The sequence below is a fragment of the Corvus cornix genome, chromosome 2, assembly GCF_000738735.6.
Source record: "Corvus cornix cornix isolate S_Up_H32 chromosome 2, ASM73873v5, whole genome shotgun sequence".
Lineage (NCBI taxonomy): Eukaryota > Metazoa > Chordata > Aves > Passeriformes > Corvidae > Corvus > Corvus cornix.
This window is the reverse complement of record NC_046333.1, coordinates 25,256,729-25,282,772: the sequence shown is the minus strand read 5'-3', so window position 1 is coordinate 25,282,772 and position 26,044 is coordinate 25,256,729. Positions and strand designations below refer to the sequence as shown.

At 38.8% G+C, this 26,044-nt stretch overlaps 1 protein-coding gene across 4 annotated transcripts in view; it reads right to left on the bottom strand.

Annotated features, from left to right (window-relative positions):
* Positions 1–8,821: 8,821 nt before the first annotated feature.
* The window catches only part of POU6F2 (POU class 6 homeobox 2), a 331,556-nt gene continuing 314,333 nt past the window's right edge, over positions 8,822–26,044 (bottom strand). For 3 of the 4 annotated variants that reach the window (XM_019285349.2, XM_019285352.2, XM_019285351.2), the window contains exons 8-10: positions 25,661–25,829; positions 17,103–17,271; positions 8,822–13,884 (exon numbers count right to left, since the gene is read on the bottom strand). In XM_019285349.2, the coding sequence (XP_019140894.2) occupies positions 13,380–13,884; positions 17,103–17,271; positions 25,661–25,829 (843 nt within the window). In that variant the 3' untranslated portion in view covers positions 8,822–13,379. The remainder of the gene's footprint in view (positions 13,885–17,102; positions 17,272–25,660; positions 25,830–26,044) is intronic. The other variant, XM_019285354.2, reaches the window with a different exon arrangement.

The following is a 26,044-nucleotide window of genomic DNA, read 5'->3' as shown; positions in this document are numbered from 1 at the left end:
ATGGTGTGAGCAAGCAGAAAATTCAAAGCACAATCATAAGGTGGTATAAATCTCTCTAAAGGACCTGATGAAATTCTGAGGCAGTGGAAAAATTACCTGCTTTTTGTGGATGTGGAGGGGTTTTGGATACACCTGTGCTCACGCACAGTATTTCTGTGCTCAGTCTTTTCCTTATTCCATTCTTCTTCCACCTTTGCCATTGGAGCAGCTTGTGTGATTGCCTTTTAACCAGTTGCAGTCATAGAGAAGTGAGTTGGTTTAAAAAGTTTGAAAACTATGTGTTTCTTGAGGTTGTCCCAACTATAATAAGATAATGAATTATAAGAAGAGATTATCTGCTGGAAGATACAAAGAGAGAGTTTTCAGTCCTTGGGGGTAGGGATGAAAAAGGGGCATAGCAGGTCATCCTGCTGTTTGCTGAGCACATTTGCCTATGCCAAGAGAAAATTATGGATGATCATCTTCTGAAATTTGCTGCCTAGTGGATCTGGATATGAGGATTTTGGGGAAGACTGTAAATTGCACTTGACAGTTATATTTATAGTCTTTGACTGTTCAGATTGTGCTGTAAACATCAAAGGCAAAGAAAAGCAATGGTTGAAACACTGGAAAGCCTGAAGGAAAGTCACTAGGACTGACTAAAGAGAGGGGGAAAAAAATACATGTTGATTATCTGGACTATACTTAAAAATTGTTTTATGTAAGAAAAGGTCTTCAGGATTACATTTTTGCCCAATTATCTGTATTGCTAAATCCACTCTTTCATCAGATTTTCCATTTTGGAGACTGGTAGGTCACCTCTGCAGCACTTTCCAGTTCCTCAGTGTCTGTGGCTGAGCAATGATCTTGCTTCCTTATTCATATCTCCCATGGTGGCATCCTGAAATGTCCTTAGGCCTCAGGAGACAGGCACCACGTGCTTCAGGTGTGTGCATTGCAGGGAGTCCTATCCAGTCACAGGATTTATCACCAGACAGCCCCTGAAGATGCACCCCCAGTGCAGAGAGATGGCTCTAAGCTTGGTGTGGTTTAGCCTTGCAGAACTTCTGGCTTGCACAGTGTTTTGTAGTAGGACATGTCTTTTTCTCTTTGGAGGGGTGTTTTCAGAGAGAAATAAGCCTCATTGCCAAGCACGATCAACCTTCATTCCAACAAACTGAATTGGATATAGACTTTTCTGGACTCCTCTAACCCATTTAATGGCACAGGTGGTGCAGTGAGCGTCAGAGATCCTTTGAAAGCAGATAAGCATTTGAAAAAGCAGAAAACTTTTTAAAAAAATGTCCAAATCCTTTACACTTCTGGAATTGACACTCCAGCAGGTAAGCAACAAAGCTACTTAAGGTAAACCTATACTCTTGTACACTTGCACATCTCCCCCAGTTTAAATAGGCTGCTTGATGACAGTAGGAAACACAAATATACTTAAACCTGCTACAGATTTTGTTAGAGTAATGAGTGAAAACTTGTGTTTATTTCACTCCTGTGTTCAAAAGTAACCTATTTTATTGTGTTAAACCCTGAACCACAGTAATAGAATTTGTAATACAATACTTCATAACCAGTATCTACAGAGATGCTATTATCCTCTCCCCCTTCCTTTTAATCACCTTCCCAGTGCAAGAGGAATGGAGGGCTTTTTTCAGCTAGATATTTTCTTCATCCTGAATTATAATAATATATCTGCTGTATTTGAAATTGAAGTAACAGACTGCTTTCTTTTAAAGACAGTACCTCTCCACAGTAAGGAACAGTTTTACAGGAAGTCACAGCCTATATACCTGTTGTGCTGGGAAAAGCTTTGTACCCATTTATTGTAATTTAAATGCACCCCTGCAAAATTAACTTCTCTGAAAAATTTAGGAGTGTGCTTTGTGAAAGGAAGAATGTGAGACCAACACTGGTACTTTCTGGTATGCCTGTTCCAAGACATCAGTGGCTGTTCTTGTGAATCATATGAAAATTATGAAGAACTTTGAGCACCAAGACAAATGAAATCTGGTTTCCTAGGATATGCATCTCCTGGTGGCTTGTGAGCTCAGTGATATTTCTTCCTCTAGCTGGGTTTTTAGAAGGACTATCTTTCTCCTTGTCTAAGTCGATTCTCTCTGGTGTGGAGTAAGGGTTACTTACTCAAGTTCATGATGTGCATAACTTTGTTTGCCCAGCTAGTGTTACTGATACTTTGATGAAACCTTCATAGATACATTTAGTGACATGTGTAAGTCTTCACAGGATTGGACCTACCCTCGGCATTTGGGAATCAATACTCTTATTTATCACTTTTTCTGGCTCATTCATCAGTAAATCTTGATGTGCCCTTTATTATTTTGGAAACACAAACAACTCAGAAGGGACTGTATCTCAACAGGAAAGGTATGTGCGTGTTTCTTCTAAAATTAACACATCTGTTTCTGGCTCAGCAATTGACTGCCAAAAACACTGTCGAAGATAATCTGGAGGGGAACACTGAGGGAAACATTGAGGGGAACATTGAGAGGAATAAGTGCAAGAGCATGAGACATTAGTTATTTTCGAAATACTCTCTATTGTTTCACTTCATTTAAGATCCTTCCTTCTGTAGGTGCCCTAACAAATTTCCATACTGACCATTAATAAGGAGAAACATCAGCACAAGTATAACTAATCCTAAGCATGTGCATCAGCAACCTGACCCTAAGACTTAATCAGCTCATCTGGGGATCAAAACTCACCTGGTGGTCTATACATCCAGAGTGAGGAACACAAAGAGCAGGGATCCAAAATCCACATTGGCATATGCACTTTTCAGGTCATGATACCTTCAAAGAAATTATTCATCAGGCAATACGTAATAAAGACCAGATCTGAAAAGGAAAAAACACTAATTCATTTGTTAAAAAAAAAAAAAAAAAAGGAAAGGAAAAAAGGCAGAACTGACAGTCCATGTCTCTTCCTAAGATATGTTGGAACAGCCATACACGGCAGTAAAAGCCTATCAATTGCTTGGTATCAGCTGAGCATACACTCACTGTACATCAAGGTTCTGAGAAGTCTGTATTATTTACAACACACTTTCCTCTGCTGTGGCTAAAGGTGTGATATCAAAAGCACATGTGTGGCCCTAGATATCAGCTGAAGATCAGAATATGACAAGTTACATTTATATCTGGAAATGGGTTGAATCTCACACTAAAATTGAAACCTGACTGTTCTAAACAAGTTAACACTTTTTAAAAGATAAATATTGAGATTGTTTTACTGGAGTAAGGGGAATAATTTCCTTAAATCTAATTTAAATATTATTTTATATGCAATCATTCATGATTTTTAGAGGGCAGGAAGGTAATGTCCATTTTCAAAGAATCACATAATGTAGTTATTTATTGTTTGTGAGCAGATTTAGTTTTTTCTATTTTAATTACATGTAATTATTTAATACGTAAAAATGAATGTGCCTATATGCAAAGCCAGCATCTCCTGTTTAGTCCAATCATGTCTCAGGTAAGCAACCCGTAGGTATTTAAATGTTTACATAGCCATGTTAGCTTGGTATCATAAAGAAACAACTCATTGCATGCTTCTTTCTTTACCTACTTAGATTTCACACAATTTTAACCTCAATGCTTTAAAAGATTGGCCAGTTTCAAACAAATCTGACATAAGGGAGATAGATAACTACGGGTTTAATGAAAATAGCCTAGAGAAAAAAGAGGTAGATCAGACTCCCAGGTGAGAAAAAGGCTGCAGTATGTATTTGTAAGTAAGTTCCCCTCCAGATTATCTTCGACAGTGTTTTAGGCAGTCAATTGCTGAGCCAGAAACAGATGTGTTAATTTTAGAAGAAACACGCACATACCTTTCCTGTTGAGATACAGTCCCTTCTGAGTTGTTTGTGTTTCCAAAATAGTAAAGGGCACATCAAGATTTACTGATGAATGAGCCAGAAAAAGTGATAAATAAGAGTATTGATTCCCAAATGCCGAGGGTAGGTCCAATCCTGTGAAGACTTACACATGTCACTAAATGTATCTATGAAGGTTTCATCAAAGTATCAGTAACACTAGCTGGGCAAACAAAGTTATGCACATCATGAACTCTCTCAGGATCAGTCTCTTTAGATTCCACAACTGAAAATAGCTGCTGCTGTTCAAGAGATAGCCACTTCTCTTCAGCTGCTTTCAACCTGAATGAATTGAACGGTAATTTTGGAGAAAGTTTTCAGGCTCCTCTGCTTAAGAACACATAATTGAGCTGAAAATGTCAAAAGGACAGAGGCAAAATGGTAAAAAACACCATAGTGCCTTCTTTGCAAAAATAAATTAAAGGATCTTGAGAGTTTTGTGTTCTTTTCATTTCAGTTAGTAGTTAAAAGACAAGTTAATACGTTTTAGAGAAAAGTATCAACAGTTCATGAAGACACAGGGTGTTAAAAATTAATAGCATTACTTGGAACAGGCTGATGTAGCTCCCAAGCCATTCTCCATGACATTTGAATAGTCATGGGAGTCAGGTGAAGTCCCAGGTGACTAGAAAAGAGGAAACATTGTACCCATCTTTAAAAAGGTTAGAAAGGATAACACTGGTAACTACTGACCTGTCAGCCTCACCTCTGTGCCTGGGAAGATCATGGAATACATCCTCCTGGAAGCTGTGTTAAGGCACATGGAGGACAGGGAGGTGATTCAGGACAGCCAGCATGGCTTCACCAAGGGCACGTCCTGCCTGACCAACCTTGTGACCTTCCATGGTGGAGTGACTGCATCAGTGGACAAGGGAAGGGTTACAGATGTCATCTATCTGGACTTGTGTAAGGCCTCTGACACTGCCACAACATCCTTTTCTCTAAACTGGAGAAAGGTGGTTTGATGAATGGACTATTATATGAATAAGAAATTGCTTGGATGATCACATCCAGAGGGTAGTGGTCAATGGCTCAGAGTCCCAATGGACATCAGTGACAAGTGGTGTCCTTTAGTAGGCATTGGGACCTGTGTTATTTGATATCTTCATTAATGACACAGACAAAGGGATCAAGTGCACCCTCAGCAATTTGCCAATGACACCAAGCTGAGTGGTGCAGTTGCCACACCTGAGGGATGGAATGCCATCCAGAGGGACCTGGGCAAGCTCAGGTGGGCCCATGGGAATCTTATAAAGTTTAACAAGACCAAGTGTCAGTTGCTGCACCTGGGTTGGGGCAACCCCCAGTACCAACACAGGCTGAGGGATTAACAGATTGAGAGCAGCCCTGCTGAGAAGGACTTGGAGATGCTGGTGGATGAGAGGCTGGACATGACCCAGCAATGTGCACTCACAGCCTAGAGAGCCAACCATAAAAACAGCATTGTCAGCAGGTCAAGGGAGGCAGTTCTGTCCCTCTGCTCCCCTCTGGTGAGACCCCACCTGGAGTGCTGCATCCAGCTCTGATGTCCCCAGCACGGGAAGGACATCAACCTGTTGGAGCAGAGGAGGCCAACAAGTTGGTCAGAGTGTTGGAGCTCCTCTCCTATGGGGAAAGGCTGAGACAACTGGGGTTGTTTAGCCTGGAGAAGAGAAGGCTTTTGAGTGACTTAATTGCTCCCATCCAGTATTTGAAGTGAGCCTAAAAGAGAGATGGAGAGGGACCTTTTACAAGAGCATGTGGTTACAGGACGGGGGACAATGGATTTAAATTGAAAGAGAGTAGGGTTAGATTAGATATTAGGAAGAAACTCTTTATTGTGAAGGTGGTGAGGCACTGGAACAAATAGCCCAGAGAAAGCTGTGGATGCCACATCCCTGGAAGTGTAAAAGACCCAGGTTGGATGAGGCTCCGAGCAATTTGGTCTAGCGATAGGTATCCTTCCCATGGCAAGGGGTTGGAACTAGATATCTTTAAGGTCTCTTCCAATGCAAACCATTCTATGATTCTATGACTAAAAACTAACCAAAATGACTGAATGTAAGCACAATTCTTCGGTGAATTTTAAAAATAAGTGAGGCAGAGGTTGCACACTGCCTCCAGGAAATCCATGCTTCTGGGACAATTCTGGCTCTGCCAGGATCAACTGCAAATTGCCACACAATTCAGATTTGTAAATGTCACCATCTTACTGTCTTCTAAGACCTTGAGTATTCTGGGACCATTTGAAGAACTCTTCTGGGGCCACCAATGACAGAGAACATACAGGGTGGGATATCTTCCTGTTGGTGGTACTGATGGATAAATTGGATGGAGCATGGATTTTTCTTCATTGAAAGCCAGGATCTCATTAGCTGAACACCAACATTATGTGATGTCTGAAAAGAAGGGATTGACTCCATCCCTGACAAGCTGGTTGATGCTGTGATGTGGAGGCTGGATTTTAAGCCACACCACAAAACCAGAATCTTGTGTTCTTTTAGGACTGGCCCACTCAGGTAGTCCCTACCACAGTTTTATTACCACCAAAGAAATCCATTTTTTGCTGTCCCTAGATTTGTGTATGAGTTTGTGGCCTGACCCACAACCCACCCACACTGAGTGTGCCTGTGATCACACACACAGCTCTTGGGCTGAGAAATGTTTTGACATGAGGCCACTGATTATAGAAGAAGTTCAGTGTCCAATAAAATGAAAGGCTCGTTATTACTTGAGCTGCAACATGCCCTCCCTGCAGCTGCTGTGGTGGATTATACAAGGCTGTTGCTGGCATTTTAGAGAAACCAGGGCAATTGGGGTCTGGACTGAAAACCACAGTAATGGCTGGTGGGCTACCAGTCTCAGTCCTGACCACTGTTGTCTGTCCATAGTGTGGCAAAGTGCAGCAGTAAAGGACTGTGAGTGAAATAAAAACCACACCTACAGGTCTGTAGAGAAGATGGAGAGAGAAGGAAAAAAAGAATCTTTCAAGTCTTTAGTTATCAAATATTTTCAAGAACTTCACGATCTCCTGTGGGACTGATTAATATTAAATCTGGATTCTCAGATTAAAAAACAAACCCTCTTGGAACCTTCCCTCTTGGTAAGTCTGTTTTGCTTCTTAGTGCTTGTTTGATTGAAATTTAAGCCAGTAGAAGAGAATCTTTGCTTATCAAAGCCCTGCTAGTACTAAAAGGTTTTTTAACAGGTATAGATTTAGGCAGTGATCAGTCCTAAAGCAGCTACACAGGAGAAGAGACCGCATAAAGACATGTATTCTACAACTTCTGCGTAGTTCTCTGACCTTAGTGCCAGCTTTCCTCCCATGATACCTGTCTTAAGGGAGGGACAGGACACAGACCGAGTTCATTGCTTACGAAGAGTATCGCAAATATGTTTGGGTTTTTGTGTTTTAGGGGTTTTGTGTTTTTTTCTCTTTTTTTCTGGAAGTACAAAAGAGAGGCATGGAAAGCAATGTGCTTCTAAAACTCCTTGTCCTTTATGATGCACTTAAGGAGCTCTGAAGTCCTGTCATAGTTAATTTGTAGAAACTTGATTTTTAAGCAGTCAGTAAGGAGTGTGAAGTCTTATAGTTAGTATTCAGTAGCTCTAAGGTAGGATCTATTTTGAGATTTCAGTGATCAATAGGAACTTAATTGATTCAATTTGCAAAGTCAGAATTTCTTGCAACTTAATAGATCCAGGTTATTTAGATATGTAATGGCTAGGTAGGGTCATGTGCCTATGAGGCAGCTAAAATACATATAGTATGATGAAAAGAGGAAATATTGCTTTTTTAAATAGACTTGGGGAAAAAGACTAATCAATGTTTGCTTGCTGCTTTATCACAATGGAATGAAAAAATATGTGTTCACCTTTTAGTAGTTGATATGACAGCACAAAGGGTCATTCTCCACACCCTTGTATTGTATAAGTAGATGAATGATGTTCTTGAGGTGGCTGTTAGACCATGGTATGGAGACATGGTGCCTAGAGGACAAGATGCAATCTTTGCCTTGTTTATGAAGCTTCTATCATTATGTCTACAAAAAAGCTACCTTTTTTGTTCTCTTTCTTATGTACCTCATAAAATACAGAAAAATTGCATATAAAAGGGAAATTCTGACCTGAAAAAAAATCACAATAAATAAATATTCCAAATGGTCTCTGCTTTTCCATGCAAATAAATACTTTGTTTTAGTTTTGATTATTTAACACATGATATTGGAAAAGTAAAACAATATTAAACAAAATCAAAGAAAAAGGTATTTGTAAAAATTTTGCTCCCAAGTCTCAAACACAGTATTCTAAGATTGTCAGAGCTTTTATTTCTAGGCTGTTTTTTTCAAAAAAAACCCTTTATAATACAGCTAATTAATTTCTAAAATATGCTGATATTTCAGAATCCTGTATTTTGACAGAACTCAATATGACTCAAGAGAAGTGGCCTGAAAAACAGGCATTTCTGTGACCTAATATCATAATTACAGGAAGAATTGAATAATGAACCCCATGAGCTCTGCAAAAATGCAAGAGAAATAATTTAAATGGCTGGCCCAGCCTCTCTAACACACTCCTATCACTTACCAGGGCTTTGTTATGGGACTGTGGTTGGAAGCACGGGGGGATACACTGGCCTTCATGTCCATCTGTGCTTTGCTCCATCTGGCCTGGGGGACAACACACACTCACCTGGGGGCTTCCAGAGTACTCCTGAGGGAGATCCTCTACTCTGCAATACCTGTAGAGAAAATAAGACATCGCCAATGCATGCACCCACTCTCGGTACAGAAACAGTGTTTAGTTTTGCAGATGAAGTTATGCTCCACAGTGCAAATGGATTTTCTCTCTTCCTTTTTTCAAGAATTTAACTGGTTTTGTATTGAACTGATGTGAAATTACATGAGCTTGAATAATGTGAATAATGCATGAGATTTAAGACAAACACATGAAAGGAGCTTATGTTTCATGTCAAACAATTCTTTATTTTTTATGGTACAAATTAAAAGTGACAGATCTGAAGCTGTTAAGAAATACACAAAGTGCAGCTTTACTGACCATACAGATATTGCTCTAGATTAAGTACAGTTTTTGTCAGTTTTTTTATTTTTTTCATGTTAAGCAACCTGTGCAGATAAATCAGCTTTGGTTTCAAAGTCAGAGTAGTAAGGAGCTTTTAAATATCCACTTTGTTTTCTTGGTCACAAGTCCACCATATCCACTCCTTTTTTATTTATTCATATTTTTTAACAACACAATACAGTCCATTTTGTACTGCCATCTTTCCCCCTGCATGCTCCATGCATGGAAAAACAGATCTCTTTGCAGTGCTTCATAAGTGACCCTGGTGACCATTCTGTAGATTATAGCACATAGGACAAAAATAATAATAATAATAATAGTAATAATAATAATTAATAATAATAATAATAGTAATAATATCACTTTTTAACGATAAATAAACAAATGTGCCCCACATAGTCTCAAGTTGGAAACAAGCAAACCACGTGACATAAAGCTCATTACAAAATGTTTTCCAAACAGATTTTACAGTCAAACATTGACATGGAAATCAATTTCCTCTCTTATCTTCTTATTTGAATGTTTGTCAATAACTGGGTACAAGTAGAGTGCTGAGGTAAAACACTGATGAACAGTTTTATTTTTGTATTTTTTTAATAGTAACAGTTTAGTATTGCGAGATTGTCAGCAACATTTAGCCATATCTATACAATGTGCATATACCTACATACATTGAGCTTTGGTCCAGCATTGAGAAGACGAGCAAAGGCATTTTACATACTTCTTTTTGGTTATAGCTTGAGTTCTTTGATACGCCTCTACTTGTTCCTTCCTAGCTCCTTTTTGCTTCCTTGTTCTCCCTCTTTTTTTCTTTTTTTGCTTTTTTTTTTTTTTTTTTTTGCTTTTTTTTTTTCCAGTAATAATGTAAAGAAATTGGAACCCTTTGAATTAATTTGATTTCTTCAACTGTCCAAAATAGTTTTTTAGTGAAAAACATAAAAAGACAAAATCAGAACAGTTAGTGAACCCCTTGGTTCATTATTCAAATAATATTTTATATATTTTTTTTTTTTAAAAATCAATTATCAACAAATTGGAAAACCATTAAACCTTCACATATGACCGAAGAGACTTTTGTTTCATTTGCTGGTAGCAATCTATCTTTTAGTCACATGCAAAATTAAAAGGTATTCAAATGTTATCAATACATGAAAATTGTTTACAAATGGGAACCAGAAATGTTGCCAGTAACAAAATAAAACCAAATATTTATGCCCCCCCCCAAGATGTACTACTCACACATAATTTATCTTCCTAAGAATCTGTTCAGGCACCATTTATGCCTCATAGCAAAGATTTGTGTATCAAAAAATTAATATGAGAAGCATTAAAACACTTTATAAATAATTTACAAAACATAATACAAAATTAGAAAACTGTAAAAAAAACCACTGCACTTGACTGGTTTTAAGACTGTGGGATGAACATTATTTTTTCTTCCATGCTGGCAATTTATATTCATTTTACATTTTCACTGTCCTAGTTATATCCTTCTGATATGTACTTGGAACAGAAAAGAGCTTATATAACTGCTGCCAGCATATTTTTAAACATTTAGTATCTTTCATACAGTGTTTAGTTAACTTTTCTTCTTGGGGGATTTTTCTTCACAGAATTTAGAGCAGTCCCTGGGAGAACTGGAAATTTAGTTTTTAGGCAAAGAATGGTTGATGGTTTTGTTCCCAGGCTGTTAATGGTGGGGATGGAGTGGGGGAAGGTATGGCCTTAAGGATGACTGAACGTGTAATTGTGTATGTGGCATTAATGACTGGGCAATTAGGAGTGTTCTGGAGACATGGGTAGGATTTCAGGAATGACTGCTTCCAAATATGATTTGTTCATCCTTGCTTTCCTGTTGGCTTCTGGAAGGTGGTCTGATCGTTACGTACACTGAACTGTGGCCACAACTTTAGGGCTGTTCGTTATATACAACATAGATATTTTTGTGGATATAGGTATCTCTGGAGAGAGAGGGTAAAAAGAAAACCCAGAGGGGCAGATGTTACTGTGAGACTCTCTATTTCACATGCTCAACTTGGATAAAACATCTTTTTGTGCCTCACAATTTGCCTGTGGTTACTGAGGCGTTTGTTCCCATCAGCAGTTATTTATATATCAACAGCAGAAAAAGAGTCAATAACAATTGTCACTCTCATGCTCATAAAGGAATACTGAAAATATCCTTAAACATACCCTGCTGAAGTTTTAAGTCTAAAATGCATTTGCTGGACATGAGCCCATCCTGGAGTACTGGATCCTCAGTGTGCTCCAACACTGACCTTTGAGAGTGCTCACATTTAGAAGCAGCTTCTGGCCCAGATGATGGTCTCTGAAATCTTAAAGCTCCACTAATCGTGCAATAAATACCCCACTTTACAAGGCAAATCCCATTAATAAAATACTGAGGGCCAGATTCAAAGCCTACTGAAATCAATGAAAGCCTGTTTCTTCACTAAGTTTTGGATATCTCCTGGAGTTCTTGAAAACTTTTTAATAAGAGAGGTGTTGTTTGAAGACTCCAGCACGTTAGGAACTTCCTTCCACATCTTAAGTAGATCACCAAAAATCCAGCACAACCATCCTTAGGTCAAGGCATGCAATCAGGAGTTACACCAGCAGAATTTTACTCTACCATCTCTACAGTGAGCTGAACCAAATATCTGATGTTATCTTTTGGGAAGACCTGATCAAGATGCAGCTTCTACCCTAACAGTGGGCAGAATCCCAAAGGCTTGAGCATAACTGAGCAGAAGATGAAGATTGCAGATGACCTTCACAGGTCAGCCCACACCCCATCAAGAACTTGCAACACCTTTCTTTCCCTCTGAGCCTTGGTATGCTTGTAGGTCCAATGACCATAGTATTTTAGCAGATGCTTGTCCAATCAGAATGGAAGCCACAGAGATATACTGTCTTTAAAGAAAAATCAGTTCACCTGAATCATATTGCAGGTGACCCACCTTATATAATCAAGGGATATTCTGTGGTTTTTCGTATGTCCCAATTGCTTAGTCTAGACAGTGGCTGCAGCAAACACCTGCAGAAGCACATCCTCCTACTGAAGAAGTCAACAGGGCAAGCATCAATATGGTATAAAAAAAGCCAGAAGGAACAGAGCACTACCATCAAAATTGTCCATAGTGATGTAGTGATCAAAACATCCTCATAACGCCTCAGCCTGTCCATAGTGATGTGATGATCAAAACAACCTCATAACTTCTCAGCCTGTCCATTTGTTTTCATCAAAACCTCAAGAAATTTCTTTGGCTAGCAGACTTTGGAGAGAGATTGCTTCAAATGGAACCAAAATATAGATGCAGCACTGTACCAAGTGTGCAGTTTATATTTATACTACAAAATGAATTTTGGTAACCTCGCCAGGCCAAAGGACAGAGAAATCTCAAGCTACACATTTGACAAAAAGCACAATGTTCAGTGTGGGCTTGACAGTCCATCAGACATAATCCTAATCCTTCTTTGTTCTCTATTGTATTTCAGCATATCAACATAAAATATTTCACCTTTCTTTTTAAAATTCTTTAAACAGTACTGGGTTTGGGGGGGTTGGGGAAGGGGTGGAGAATGAGCTGGAAGGGAGGAGGCAGCAAATAGAATCAGAAAAACCAGAAAAAGAAATGCAACCAAGACTTACACGCTTAGAAGAGAAATAACAAACCCCACAAATCACAATAAAAAGTAATTATTTTTGGCACCCAAACGCCAAGAGATTGCAAAACTGTTAAAGAAAAGAAAAGAAAATGAGGTGACAACTACGGAATGACTTTGTACACACCTGCAGGGGGTGAAAACAAGGATGAGAGAAATTAATCCTGTTGTTTTCCTCTTTGCAAAATACAAATGTAAAAATTTGTAACACAATTTTACACTCATAAAAGAGTAGACTAACAATCTAGTTTGCAATGCCATGTTTCTGACTTTGGTTAATAGTTTTCATAGTGAATCAGCACTTGATACCTGAAAGGCTACAATCACTCCTCCAGGTGGCAGGCTTGTATTCTCTTTTAAACAGATAAAAGTTTTTTTTCTTTTTCCTTTCTTTTTTTTGTTTGTTTTGTTTTTCCTTAAAATGTGTTCATATTTTCATAATATACAGAAAAAATTAAGCCGTTATTTGGTTTACTTGAAGTCCATTTAAAAAAACTGGCTTTTTCGGGTTTTTTGGGAACTAATTCTACCGCACACACACTAAGTGTTGTGTATTTTTTTTTGTTTTTGGTTTTTTTTGGTTTTTTTTTTGTTTTTTTTTAAATAGGAAAACCCACGGACAATTATAAACTGTTCTGTCCTTCTTGTAGTTTTCTCAGTCTTTTACTTACAAGGGTGATGAATAGTTATTTTCACAGAGTTCAAATGGACACGTTTCAGTTGGTGTGGGGTTTTTTCCTGTGTGATTTGGTTTGGTTTTGTTTTGTTTTTAGGAGTTTTCTTCCAGAGAGTCTGTTAAAGGCTCCATAGGAACTGCCGTCGCGGGCTCGTGTTGTTTCAAACGTTTAATTGTGTTCTTCAGTGCTTGCCTCTTATTGCAGAACCAAACTCTAACTACTTCCCGGTCATAGTTCAGTTTCTCTGCAATCTCTGTCATTTCTTGCCCAGAGGGATGCGTGTTCTTCTCAAAGTGGGCATTCAAGATTTCAAGGGCTTGTGGCGTGAACGAGGTACGCCTCTTGCGCTTTTTGGATGGTTCGCTCCCAATAAACTCGGTAAGGTTCTGCATCCCTGCTCGATGGCGGGCCTCAGCCTCAGCCATCCACCGCTCAAGCACCGGCTTTATCTTCTGGGCACTTTTAGGGGTGATGTCCAGCTTTTCAAACCTGGCAGGATACAAAAGGCCAGGGTTCAGTTTGGCTGTCAGACTGCTAGCTATAGTGTTCTCTTGGGCTTCCTGTGGTAGGAAAAAGTGGCTTCTCAGGATGGTGTGTCTGAGGGAAAATTGAGAAAGAAGAGTCTTACACTGATGCTCTGCCAGGGTGGGACTTCCTGCCTGCCTGACTAATTGACTGGCAGAGATAATTTACAATAGATTATGAAAACTGTCAAATAGGTATATCTATAAGTATATCTATACATAGATATAGATATATATATATTTATATATAGCTAGATATTTAAGCTAACACAAAATGAGCACTACAACAAAATTCTAAGTACACTAAATAATACAGGTTAAGAATCGCATTTTCATATTTCTGATGATCTTCAAAACCCTTGAGACTAAGTCTAATTACAGGAAATGATATCAAGGCAATTGCTTTTATCATCTTGTCTTTGTGCTTAATCCTTTTGTTATCCCTCCCAATCCAAACACCACAGCTTTAATAATAAAAACCAATGGCAAACACTAGTCTCTGAATATCAGGTTTCCTTTCCATTTTTCAGCAATCTTCACTGTTTGTAAGTTAATGCTATATCACTTTTCTGGGTTGGAAAAAAAATTCCCATAGCCACAGCGGTGTTCAGCTGAAACAGCTGGACACTTTGCAATTATCTTGCTGTCCCCACAATGTGCAAAGACAGACTCGTGTTTTCCAGATGAAAACCAGCATAACAGTCTACTAATATGCTGTGGCACCAAGCTGAGTTTATTGTGGTATTTCTGTAAACTGTACCAGAATATCATTTCCTGTAAATGAGGTCTTCTATATATCATTTTGCCATCAAAAATCTTTTGCCAAACCAGATTTTACAAGTATTATAAAACATCTGGAAAAGCAGCCACACAAAGCTTTAATAGTTTCAAAAACACGCAGAAGAGCTGAGTTCACGTTTCAAGTTTTATAAGTAATTGTTTTTTTCATTTACTGAGTTCATCCTCTTTTGCTACACATTAAAAAATCTTAACCCAAATCTCTGGTGCCACCCATTTGTGTTTTCCCACTTTGCTCTGTCCACTCTGCATGTTGTGGTAGTTAATGCTGCAGAAAGGCAACAATTATTGGATGTCGCTGCTATGCTCTCCAGCCCAGGTGCTGCTGAAGCACCACCACCACCACTAATCGCAGAGTGCTCTGGAGATGAGACCGACTGAATCAATGCCTTTATGCAAAGAAACTTGGTGACCGTAGCCGGCCATTTTTAGTGTCTCTATTCAGCATGTGGAGGCAGCAAAAAATATTCCAGCAAGAAACAAAGCACTTCTCACAAACAAAGAATAAGACAAAGAATAATTTCAGATAATAATACTCCAAAGAATTTGTAACTGGTGCCTGACATCTTAACGTGGTATTGACTGCAAGGTGTCATTCCTTGGTGTCCAGTGATATTTCAGACTGAAGGATATGTTTTAGAACGTATTGTGTCAAGTTAAAGAAAATACTGCTATTTGCATGCAGAACATATCAAGGTGGTATATTGCTCATATGACCTGCACAGGCCATCAGGAGATTCTACATTTGTCTTCAAGTTGGTTGCTCAAATTGCTTGCCTTACTGCCCCTTCCATTGACCTGGAGTTCATGCTGAAATTTGTTACAATTAAAAGAAAGTTAAATCTACTATTTCTGAGGAACACATGCTGCCACTGAAGCAGCTTGTCTTGGTGCTTAACAAAACATGCACAGTCATAGCATGTAATTACAGCCCAAAATGGTGTCTGTCTGAGGCGGGCAAAGAAAACTAAAAAAACTGTAACCTTGCAAGTATTTGGGACCAGCTCTTGCACCCAATCTCATGTTCTGAGCAACTTGCCCCTCCAAGGAGCCCTCTGTAAAAGGTCTCACCATCCCCAGCGCTTTCTCAAAGTGTGAGGAAGATGGAGGAAATAAGAAGACAGCAAATGAGACAAAAGTAAAGGAAACTGCAAAGTGTCCCTTTAAAGTATAGTATGATAAACAGTAACTTAAGGCTACAAAAAATTGTCAGTTGCTAAAAACTCCACCCATTTTAGGCATTCTTTACCAACTGACCACAAAGAAATTAAAAAAAAATACAAAATCAAAATTAATCCTTAGCAATAGGGAGCAATAGCATTCATATCGTTGGCATTGCTTGTTAGTGTTGTTACTGCAGGACATGTTTGGTATAACGACATACAAGTCTTGAAACAAATTTCCCAGCAGTAGTATCCTTGTATAGACTGAATAAAGGTTATTTTCTACAGGGAGGTATCTTATAAGAAAAAAACAGTAGGGGAGACCATAGAAGTGAGAGGATCCTATGGAGCTTTTTGTATTTAACAACAATCAATGGGTTTTATGGAAAATCATTGAGCAAAATGTGAGCTGCAAGCACACTACCCCATACTGATGTTATTTATAACCTTAGTCTTTAACTGCAGGAAAAGTACACTTCCGTTCTATGGGGAATACATTAAAAGTATAAAGAGCAGATAAAAAGACAGAGCATTTCATGGATCACCAAAAACAAAATCCACTTAAATGAGCTTAGAGCTGGTTTCTTGGCTTTCACTGATGGAGAAGGACTATAAGGCATTGCCCAAGAGGAAAAAGCTGTTACCTAAGTGTGTTTGTTACCTCATGCATAAACATGGGATTACTGTAACACACATACATGCATATAAGGTGTTTGCTTATACTTTAACTCTGTCAAGACTGTACTATTATTTCTTATGATTAGGACAGAGTGCTGCTGCTTTGCACACATGGATTTGCCAGTTTTTTTCAGTAAATATTTGGGTGATAAAAGATGAATAGCTGCTGGTTTGCAAGATAGCAGGAAGGCTATTTTTTTCCCTTCTGTGTTGCCTAGGTAAATCATCATTAACATCCTCTATGTGAAGTGCTAACCACAGTAATACAGGTTTTAACTTAGCAGGGATGCAGCCATGAAATACTTGTTCAGTAACCCTATCTGTAGAAAATGGCACAGTATGAAGAGGGTCAGCTGGTGCTCGTCCAGTATGGGATTTCACACTCATCTATGGAATTAAGCCTCTATGCTAGGAACATTGTTTCTCACTTGTTTAAAAAAGGAGGAAAAAAAAAGAGACCAAAATCACTCTAAATATACACAATAAAAACAATTTATATGTTAGGTAACAACATTATTGGCTAATTTAAACATCAGTTTAAATAATATACTCTAAAGTCATGAGACTCAAACACAAGCATGCTCATCACAACAAACTGGATCATTATGAAGAACAAAGAGAGAAGAGGAGAGTTTATGATGTAACTTGTTACCTGCAGATGGCAGACTGGCTATAGGCTGGGCCTTCGGTGGCGCTTAGGGCTTGGCCAACTTGAGTCTGTGTCAGGCCAAGGGACAGGCGTCGGATTTTAAAAGCTTTGGCAAATTCTCGTATTTCTTCCAGATTTACCCCATCCACCTCCCCAGAGGCTGTCTGAGGATCTGTTGAGATATTTTTTAAACATGTCAGTTCTTTGCATCACGTATCGGTGGGACAGGCTTACAGCTGTTTTCAGTGTCAAGGCTTTCAAGTTCAATTTTTTTAATACTGATCCCTTTCTCTTCTTCCCCAAACAGAAACAGACTGGCCTTGTCAGGTGTGTTATGAAGCATGTTCAGATTGCTAAGATCCTGACTGGGCTGCAGGTGCTGGTGGAAGATTTTCAAAGATATGCTGTTGCTGAACTCCTGAAAAAGGCCAGCTCACCTCAGAGGGAGGGTGTGACTGGGCTCCTCACTGCCATTTATGCCTTGCAAAGTCTTCTCTGGGTTGAGAAGTCTTGTTCCCTGTTTTCCCTTCTTATCACGCAGCGAAAGAAGGTTGGTGTTACTATATTTATATCCAGCCTGTGGGAAGGGCTATATATATGTATGAGCTGCTTGGATTTTTAGCTTGAAATCAAGTCTTTCTGCTTTATCTAAAGGTAATGCCAAATAAGGAGATTCACAACTATTTCTTCCCTTTTACACAATACCCAATTTAAACTGACACATGGATGTCCAAAATAACCCAGCAAATGAACAGGCCTAAACAAAATTCTGCCTTTAAAACCTCCTTAATTTAAAAATAATCTTTTAAAATATTCCCTTCTGAGAAGCAGCCTTTCAAGCTTTTTATTCTGCCTCCCATCAGGTCGATAATCAAGGAGCAACAACACTGATTTTGGATGGTAATGCTGCACAGTTATTTTACTTCTACATTAGCCCCTCAGAAGATAATGCTTATGATGCTGTGAGAATAAATTTGTCCTTCCTCTCTATAGCAGTTTACTGACACAGAAGCCTTTTTCCCTGAAAGGGCACATAATAAAGCATGTCTACCACAGAAAAGCTCCGTTGGAGCTGGATAACTTGGTCAATTTAGGACTTATCAAGGGAAATGACACAACAGCTGGAGAATGGAACTTTCCCCCCTCCCAAGCTACTGATCCCTGACTAAATGAAAGTGTTTGCCAAGTCAGAGACAGCATGGGACTGGGATGGTAGAAGATTTCAAAGTGTTGTGCAATCCTGCATGTAGTGAAGCCGTTCTCCCAGTGAGACATCTCTGTTGTTCTTCACCTCATTCCTCAGACGCTGAGGTGAAAAGTTTGCAGCACAATAACCCCTCAATTTCTGTAAATGCAAGCAGTTGTCCAAGGACAATGCTAGACTACATTACAATTCTGAACCCTGTATTAGAATGGCTCCTGCTAGTATGGCTATAGTGAGGGCTTATCAGCATTACAGTAGCAAAGCTTTTATTTTCAGGGGTTTATAAGCCTGGTTTAAAATTTCCTTATCATGGAAATATCCTATGAAAAAATCTTTTTGTCCAATAATAGACAGAGGGAAAAGGGTTTTCTGATATATAAATTTAGCCTATATCTATCTGTTGCTTGAGTGTAAGAAACACACATGGCAGTAATATTTTTAAAATTTGTGTGTATGCAACCAGGGACCACATGAACTATGCACAGATAAACATGCACATAGGTTGAACCTTGTTTCAACAATACTTCACACTCAGAATCATCTCTGCTGTTCTCACTGCTGTACTTGTGGTCATCTGTACACCTATGCACTCATCCAGTACAAAGCTAGGGTGCATATTGTGTGCTTTAGGACTAAGTGCTGTGACAGTGGCCACTCAGGTTTATAAAGTAATTGTCTTTAGAAGCATGTAATTTTCCTGCTTATGCCATATAGTCTATCTAGCATACCAGTTCTGAATTTCAGAGACACAGAAGGGAGCTGAAGACTTATCTACTCTTTACGTCTCTGTACTAAATATCATAAATGGTACTGGCCTCAAAAAATCCCCTGAGTGAAGTACACTAAAACTGTGGCCTTCCTCACCTCTTTCCTTCTGTTACTTTAAGTCCTCTGACTAAGGCTGTTAGGTATGTGACAAAGGACAATTCAGGTGTTCCTAGAGAACTCGAAAAGTAGCAAACTATGGCACCTGGCACCTGTAATGCTCCCCAACTCCTGTTAGGAATAAAAAGAGAAGTAAGAAAACTAATTGCAGAGATCTTAGAGAGATTATAGAGAAATTCTGTCAAGTTCTGCTGGATCTAGAATGATCTGGCACTGTTGCAACAGTTAACACCATGGAAAGACCTTTCCTGCCTGTGGCACTTGGATGAGGGAAATATTAGGCTGAGCTCTATCTACTTGAGATGAGAAAAAACTGTGATGCTCTTCAGTAATACAGGAGTAGAATGTAGTATATAGTGGAATATCTGTTGAGAAAAAGGCTTCATTCTTTCATAGCTTCTTTGGCAACAGGAAAGTACTAACAGATGGACTGAAACACTGAAGTGTTTTATCTTGAACTCTAGGGAAAATAGCATTTGTACAAAATTGGAACCACTTCTACTTTGGGTGTGATTCAAAGCCCTTTGAAATCCACAGATCTTGTTTTCTGTCACCTCCCTAAAACACAAATAGTGCTATGAAGACCACTCTATTGATATCATCATTGGTCTGTTTTACTCTACCGCATTAAAATGCCATCTGTACAGTCTTAGACTGTGTGGTCTAATATATGCACACACATAAACATATTCAAATAGATTATGGACTTTGTTTTAACAAGTTCTGGGCTCTCAGAACAGTTGAACACATAGTGCATTTCACATTTTAGGAAGAGTAGCTTATGCTTTTTAAATTAAGTGGCTATCCCAGGGAAGGCCACCCAGTGCAAACAGGAAAATAGAGAATATCAAACCCATTGAGTATTTGGGATCTACAGTAACAGCATTTCAAGACTCCAAGTTTATATTATTGCATGAGAAAACAATGGCTGTCTATGAAACTACTGGAGAAAGGTAAGAGGGTTTTCTGGGACCATTTCAGAGGATATGGGTACATGTAACAAAAAGGAAGACAGCTAAAATTCCACCAGCTGTCCTGGTGGATGTTGAAGGTAGATGAGCAGTATGGAAGAAATTAAATCCACAATCTCTCCTGCATTGAAATCTGTTTTTCCTACTGAAGGGAATACTTCTCCCACTTTTGAACTCTTCTGAAAATCCTGTGTGAGTTTGTTGTTGAGTGAAAATATGCTGTGGTTTTAATAGCTAGGGGAAAGAGCTGCTGCAGAGAAATCAGTGCACCCTGAAGGAGAAACCAAATTTCTGTTGCACAGAGTTCTGCCACGGGAGGGATTACAGGGGGATGATTTCCCCAGTCAGACAGGAGGAGAAATAGCTGGCTGAGGAGGTCCAATGGAAAGTAAATTGGATAAGAAAGGCAGGACAAAACATTGATAATGGAAAATGGAGTGGAGCTCAGTGGGAAAAAAAAGAAGAATAATTTGTTTATGGGAGGCATTTTAATTTTATAGTAACAGATGAAAGTAAAATGAGTTTGGAAGGAAGAAAGGAACTTCATGGGGACACAAGTCTCAGAGCACAAGGGAAAGCCAGTGATTTCCACAAAGAGAACATATGGCGGAAAAGTTAAAGAAATGAGCAGAGCGATGCATTACAGAAGAGGAAAATGAAATGGAAAAAGGGAGGAATAATGATGTAGAATTGAATGAAGAGAAAACAAAGAAGACAAAAGAGAATACAAATAGGATTGGACAATACAAAGGAATCATACAGAAGGGACAGGAAGAATAGAGATGAATCTTGCAGTCCTTGCTTAGACAGAACTTACTTTAAAATATCTTTTATTTGGCAATAGCTGTTACATTTTGTCTTTAAAATAATTAGCACTTGTTGCTGGTTAGGGATGAAGGGGTGATTATGACAGAAAAGGGAAAAGTTATAAAGAAGACAATAACCTAAAGGAAAAAAAAGGACAGGAAATTAAAAAAAAGAAAGAGAAATTAAAAAGTAAGGAAATGCACTTTTTTGAAATTAAGAAACACATTAAAGAAAAAAAAGCAAAATCAGACAGAAAATATTACTAAAATGAAAAGTAAAAGGAATAAACCCAAGGAACATGGAACACTAAAGTTAACAAAGAGAGTTCCTATGACTTTCTCATTGTACTTTAATAATTTCTCTGATGTGAGGCAATGTCTTGTAAAAGAGTTAGTCTCTTTGCAGTCAGTGTGCAGAAGCTTGCCCCAAATAATTATTTGCTGAAGTTAGGATGCTCTATGCAATTTGATTAACTGAAAAAGTCTGACTAGTTTTACATGAACTTTGCTATATTTAGCAATTATTTCTGGAATATAGCAAATCTCTGCCAAGGTACTCAACTCCAGAACCTCTGCCAGAGGTCTGGACTTCCTCTGTAAGGAATGAGGAAAAGGAAAGAATATTCCTACCTCAGGAGGGATAAAGAAATCAAAGATAGGTTCAGGAGGCCACAAATTGTTTCATGCTGCCCTCATGCCTCAGGATTTCTCTCAGAAACACTAACCCATTTCCCGCCTCATCCCACTGAAAGACTTTAAATGGACTTTCAGACACTGGATTTCAATTGTAGGCCTTTCATACAAAGTTCTGCAGCCAGTGTGGGAGCTGGGATGTTAAGAAGGCCACAGGCTTGACAAAGATGTGCTCCTGCCCTTCAGGGATCTGCATCTAGAAACTGAACAGGTTCTGTAAAGAAGCAAAACAAGGATGACTTTCTGTCTATATCCTCATGTGCAGCCACAGTTTTGTGCAAATGGCTTTTCAGTCACATGAAACAATTGTCAAACTCATGAAGGTCATTTAATACTACTTGGTGAAACAGTATTGCCGAGAAGGAAAAGCTATAAAGGATCTTGTCTGATTTTCATGTTTCATTACACAGGTGGTTTGATCTTTCCTTACTGAACTGCCCATATTTTCCTCTTTCTTGTAGGCTCTTTCCACATTAATAGAAAACAGAAGGTAGCTCTCTTGTGCCCTGCAACATCATCCCTGATGTGGCAGCTCAAGCAGGCTTACGCATGCAGTATTAACTCCAGTTTATGGTTGGCTACATGCTCTCAGAAGCATGCTGGACAATCTTTAAGGATAATTGAGATGATCGGTTTGCTTCTATCTGTGTAAGGTTGCTATATGAATGGCAGAAGTGAGTTGATCTGCTCCTCATGCTACTCATTCTGTTAGTCTTGAATAGCAGACACTGGATGAAGCTAGAAGCATAAACTCAAAACAACTCCACAAGTTTTTATTTATGTGTAACTATGTTTAACATGTAATTTTTTCCAGGAAAATCCTATCAATAACATTTTCTTTTGGAATACTCTTAAGATCTGAATGCCAGTGAGTTAATTTCCTAGTACAACTCCTTTGTCGGTCTGACTGTATGAAAAGTTTCCTATGCCTGTAGCTCTGGCCTGCTTTATGATAGAACTGCAGTAAGGACAGGGAGACTGACTTGACGCTCTTCTTTGTGATTATTTTTCACACTCCTCTGATGGCTTCTGGGAAGCATGGGAGTGGCGTCAGCAGGATTTGGATTCAGAGGGGGCAAAAATTAATCTTGAGTCTTAAGAAAAAGATGATAGAAGGAAAAAACCAAACCGGAAGACTATTAAAGAGCAGGGATCAGAGTTTGGAGTGGAGGGAGAGAGGGCCTGACTGTGCAGAGTAGTACCACTCACTGTGGTAGAGGAAAGAAAATAGGGAAGAAGAGGTGGCACTAGTGATAAAACAAGATAAAGGAGGATAGAAGCTACCTAATAAAAAGGCTGGTAAAAGAGTACAGATATGGTCTGGAGACAGTGACTGAGTGAGAACTGAAATGGAAAGAGAAGTTGGGTAATGATGGACTGTGAGGAAAGGACTGAAGGGAGAAAACTAGAGGAACAAAAGCATAGAGGCAAAGGGAGAGCGGATTGTGTGGAGAACAGTGTGAAGAATTAATGGCACTAGAACAAGACAAGTAGTGGATGGAGTCAAGCCTGAGAGGATCAAGTAAAAGTCGTATGTTCGTTAATGTATCTCCCAGTTGTGCCCAAATTGATATTCCTGTGCCTCATACTGCTCTGCTCTCAGCCAAATCCATAAGCACAGCATGTTTATTTTAGAGCAGAACCAACAAGACGATAACAGAACTATCAGCTTTTCCATCCATTCAACACATATTCTATTTCCAGCTATGAACATAAATATTATCTCACCATATGACTGATGTACATTACTGTTCTGCTTTTGTAAAAACCTTGAAATTTATCCAAGCAAAAAAAGGGGCTAAAAGAACATCCTTAGAGCTGCACAAATTAACACTCAGAAGCTACAAAATGCTGGAATTACAGCAGCCCACAACACAGTGTAGCATAGTCTTTGAGCCGTGGATTATCATTTCTTTTTCATGTGCCTTGTTCAGTGAACAGGATGAACTGTCCTTCATTGCAGACAAACTGATTGATGTATTGCCTTTTTACTTGTTCAGTGTGTGGCCCCAGACCTCTATTAAAGTTCTTCACTAAAGACATCTCCTCTTGAGCTCTTCTGTTTTTTTAAAAACCTTAATTTATTTTCTTGTGTTTCTACAAGATGAGGGTATTCCCCTTCTCATTCACAGAGAAGTAGACAGATATTAAGGGAAGAAGCATTTTTGGGTTACCCAGTCTAGGTCAAGTAGGAAATGATTTTTTAGACTGTGTCTTCAAATGGTTCTTGATACAGTTCCACAATGAAAGTGCACTTAAAATTGCAACTGTGACTACCAGATTCTTCTGTAAATTAAAGTCCAGATTCTCAAGCTGGATATTGAGGGAGCACTTGTGAAAAATCTCTTTTAAGTGATCTGCCCGCTGTTGCACTGGAATTACATGGCAGACAGAAGGCTTCAGCTCCTCAGTCCTCCATTGCCTCAGGCAAGACCATCCTTCACTCCTCTACAGCTTCCTACCTGAAATGTTATGCAAACTGGGGAACAGATTAGTGAATCAGATAAACCCTGGGACAAAAGCCCACCTGTTGCACTAGTAATTCTGATACATCCCTAGGACAATTACACTGGGAATGCATTTAAAGAAGGATCAGCAAAAAAATCATGATTGCTTGATTTTACGCACAACAATATATTGGTATAATGAAATACATGTTCTAATAGGAATTGCATACAGTTGAACAAATAACTATTTTTCGAGCATCTCCTAACTTTTGATGGATTTATCCTGTAAACTTAAAAGGGCTTCCTCTATGTTGCATTTATTTTAAATTAGAATGTCCACAAGAGGAGCTGTTCTGGACTAGCTATTGAAAAATAACTCATTCTGCACCAGCTATGTTACCCAATTTTCCCACGTGGACTAGGATAAATTTTATGTATTTGTAATGTAAAACCTCTTCTTTGTCTTCCTCCTACAAGCATGTCTACATGAGAAAATTTACTACTGACAGAGCAATAGCAGTATATTTATATCACTATAATTATATCTGTATCTATATGCAGATATTTTCATTCCAGAATAAAAGTATTCCCGCTGGGAGTTATATCAGCATAATTTTACCACTATAGCCCTACTAGTAATTTCCCCATGTAAAAGATCTCTGAAAAAAATCTAACCAAGATTTTTTTCACATCTCTCCTTGCATGACAGTTTCTCTAAGCCCTTCATAAGCTTGCATCAGTTGCATATTTTACATTACCAATATGGCATAAGCTATAGTGTTTGTTTACTTAGAATATATACATGGAGTATCATAGAACAAGATCACCCAAATCACTTGGATTTTTGCAGATGTGCAAAAACTGTTAATGCTTCTTATGTATACTGTCAACCTGTGGTTTTTGCTATGTGAAGAGCAAGTTAGTGCTGAAAAGGTAATAGCAAAGACTCTGAACAGTGAGATCTGGATAAAGGGCTGTTCAGGTCAGCTGTTATATTCCTAACACTGGAACTCAGTTATTTCACTGCAGTGTGCTTCTCTCTTCTCCCCTACATGTTCCAGTTCATTCTTGTTTAAATGTTGCAAGCTTTTTCTGGCAAGAAAAGTCTCTCACTCTAGATTTGTGTAGTATTAGGGTTTGTAAAATGGTTTGCTATATCAACCAAGCAAACAAACAAGCAGCTTAACCAAAAGCAGGAGTACCTGTTTGCCCACCAAATTCTGAGAAATGTAATTCATTATACTGACTGATTCAAAAATGTGTAATTTCCAAAAAATGTAAACTACATTTCAGTTACAATAATTGCCCTCATGAGTCAATTAATGGCATTTTAATGACCATTTTCAGCATCGATTAAGATTTTTAAAGGCATGTTTACCTTAAGCCCCATCCATGACAGCACTTAGTAATTCTCCCTGTTGAGAGTCAGTCTATTTAGCAATATACAATCTACTATAAATAAAAAAACAAAAGCAGGGAGAGCAGATTGGGAAACTCAGCAGTGAGGAGAACAAACAGAGGGGAGAACTAAGGAGAGCCAGGGAGCAATACTTACTGCTGACTAACTGGCCAACACTCAAAGCTGAAGAGGAGGAGGATGAGGAGGAAGAAGAGGAAGCCTGACGCACTGGGCTTTGAGACATAGATGCTTGACTGTGAGCCAAATGCAGGAGATTGGATTGTGAGGCTGCTTGTCCCACTTGCGTCTGGGAGGGCTGATGGAGCTATATGTTAAAATGTAAAAATAGGTATTTAGAAAGTGAAGCAGTAATAGAAAACTTTCAATGCACCATCTCACCCACCTACTTCTGGGGAACAAATCACACAGGAGCATTAAACACCATGGCCTTTGTTCATGTTACAGTGTTACAGTAGGAGGAATCTGAGCTGTTTTGAGTATTTTCTTTCCAGTTTTACCCAGTTTAACTGGATACTTAAT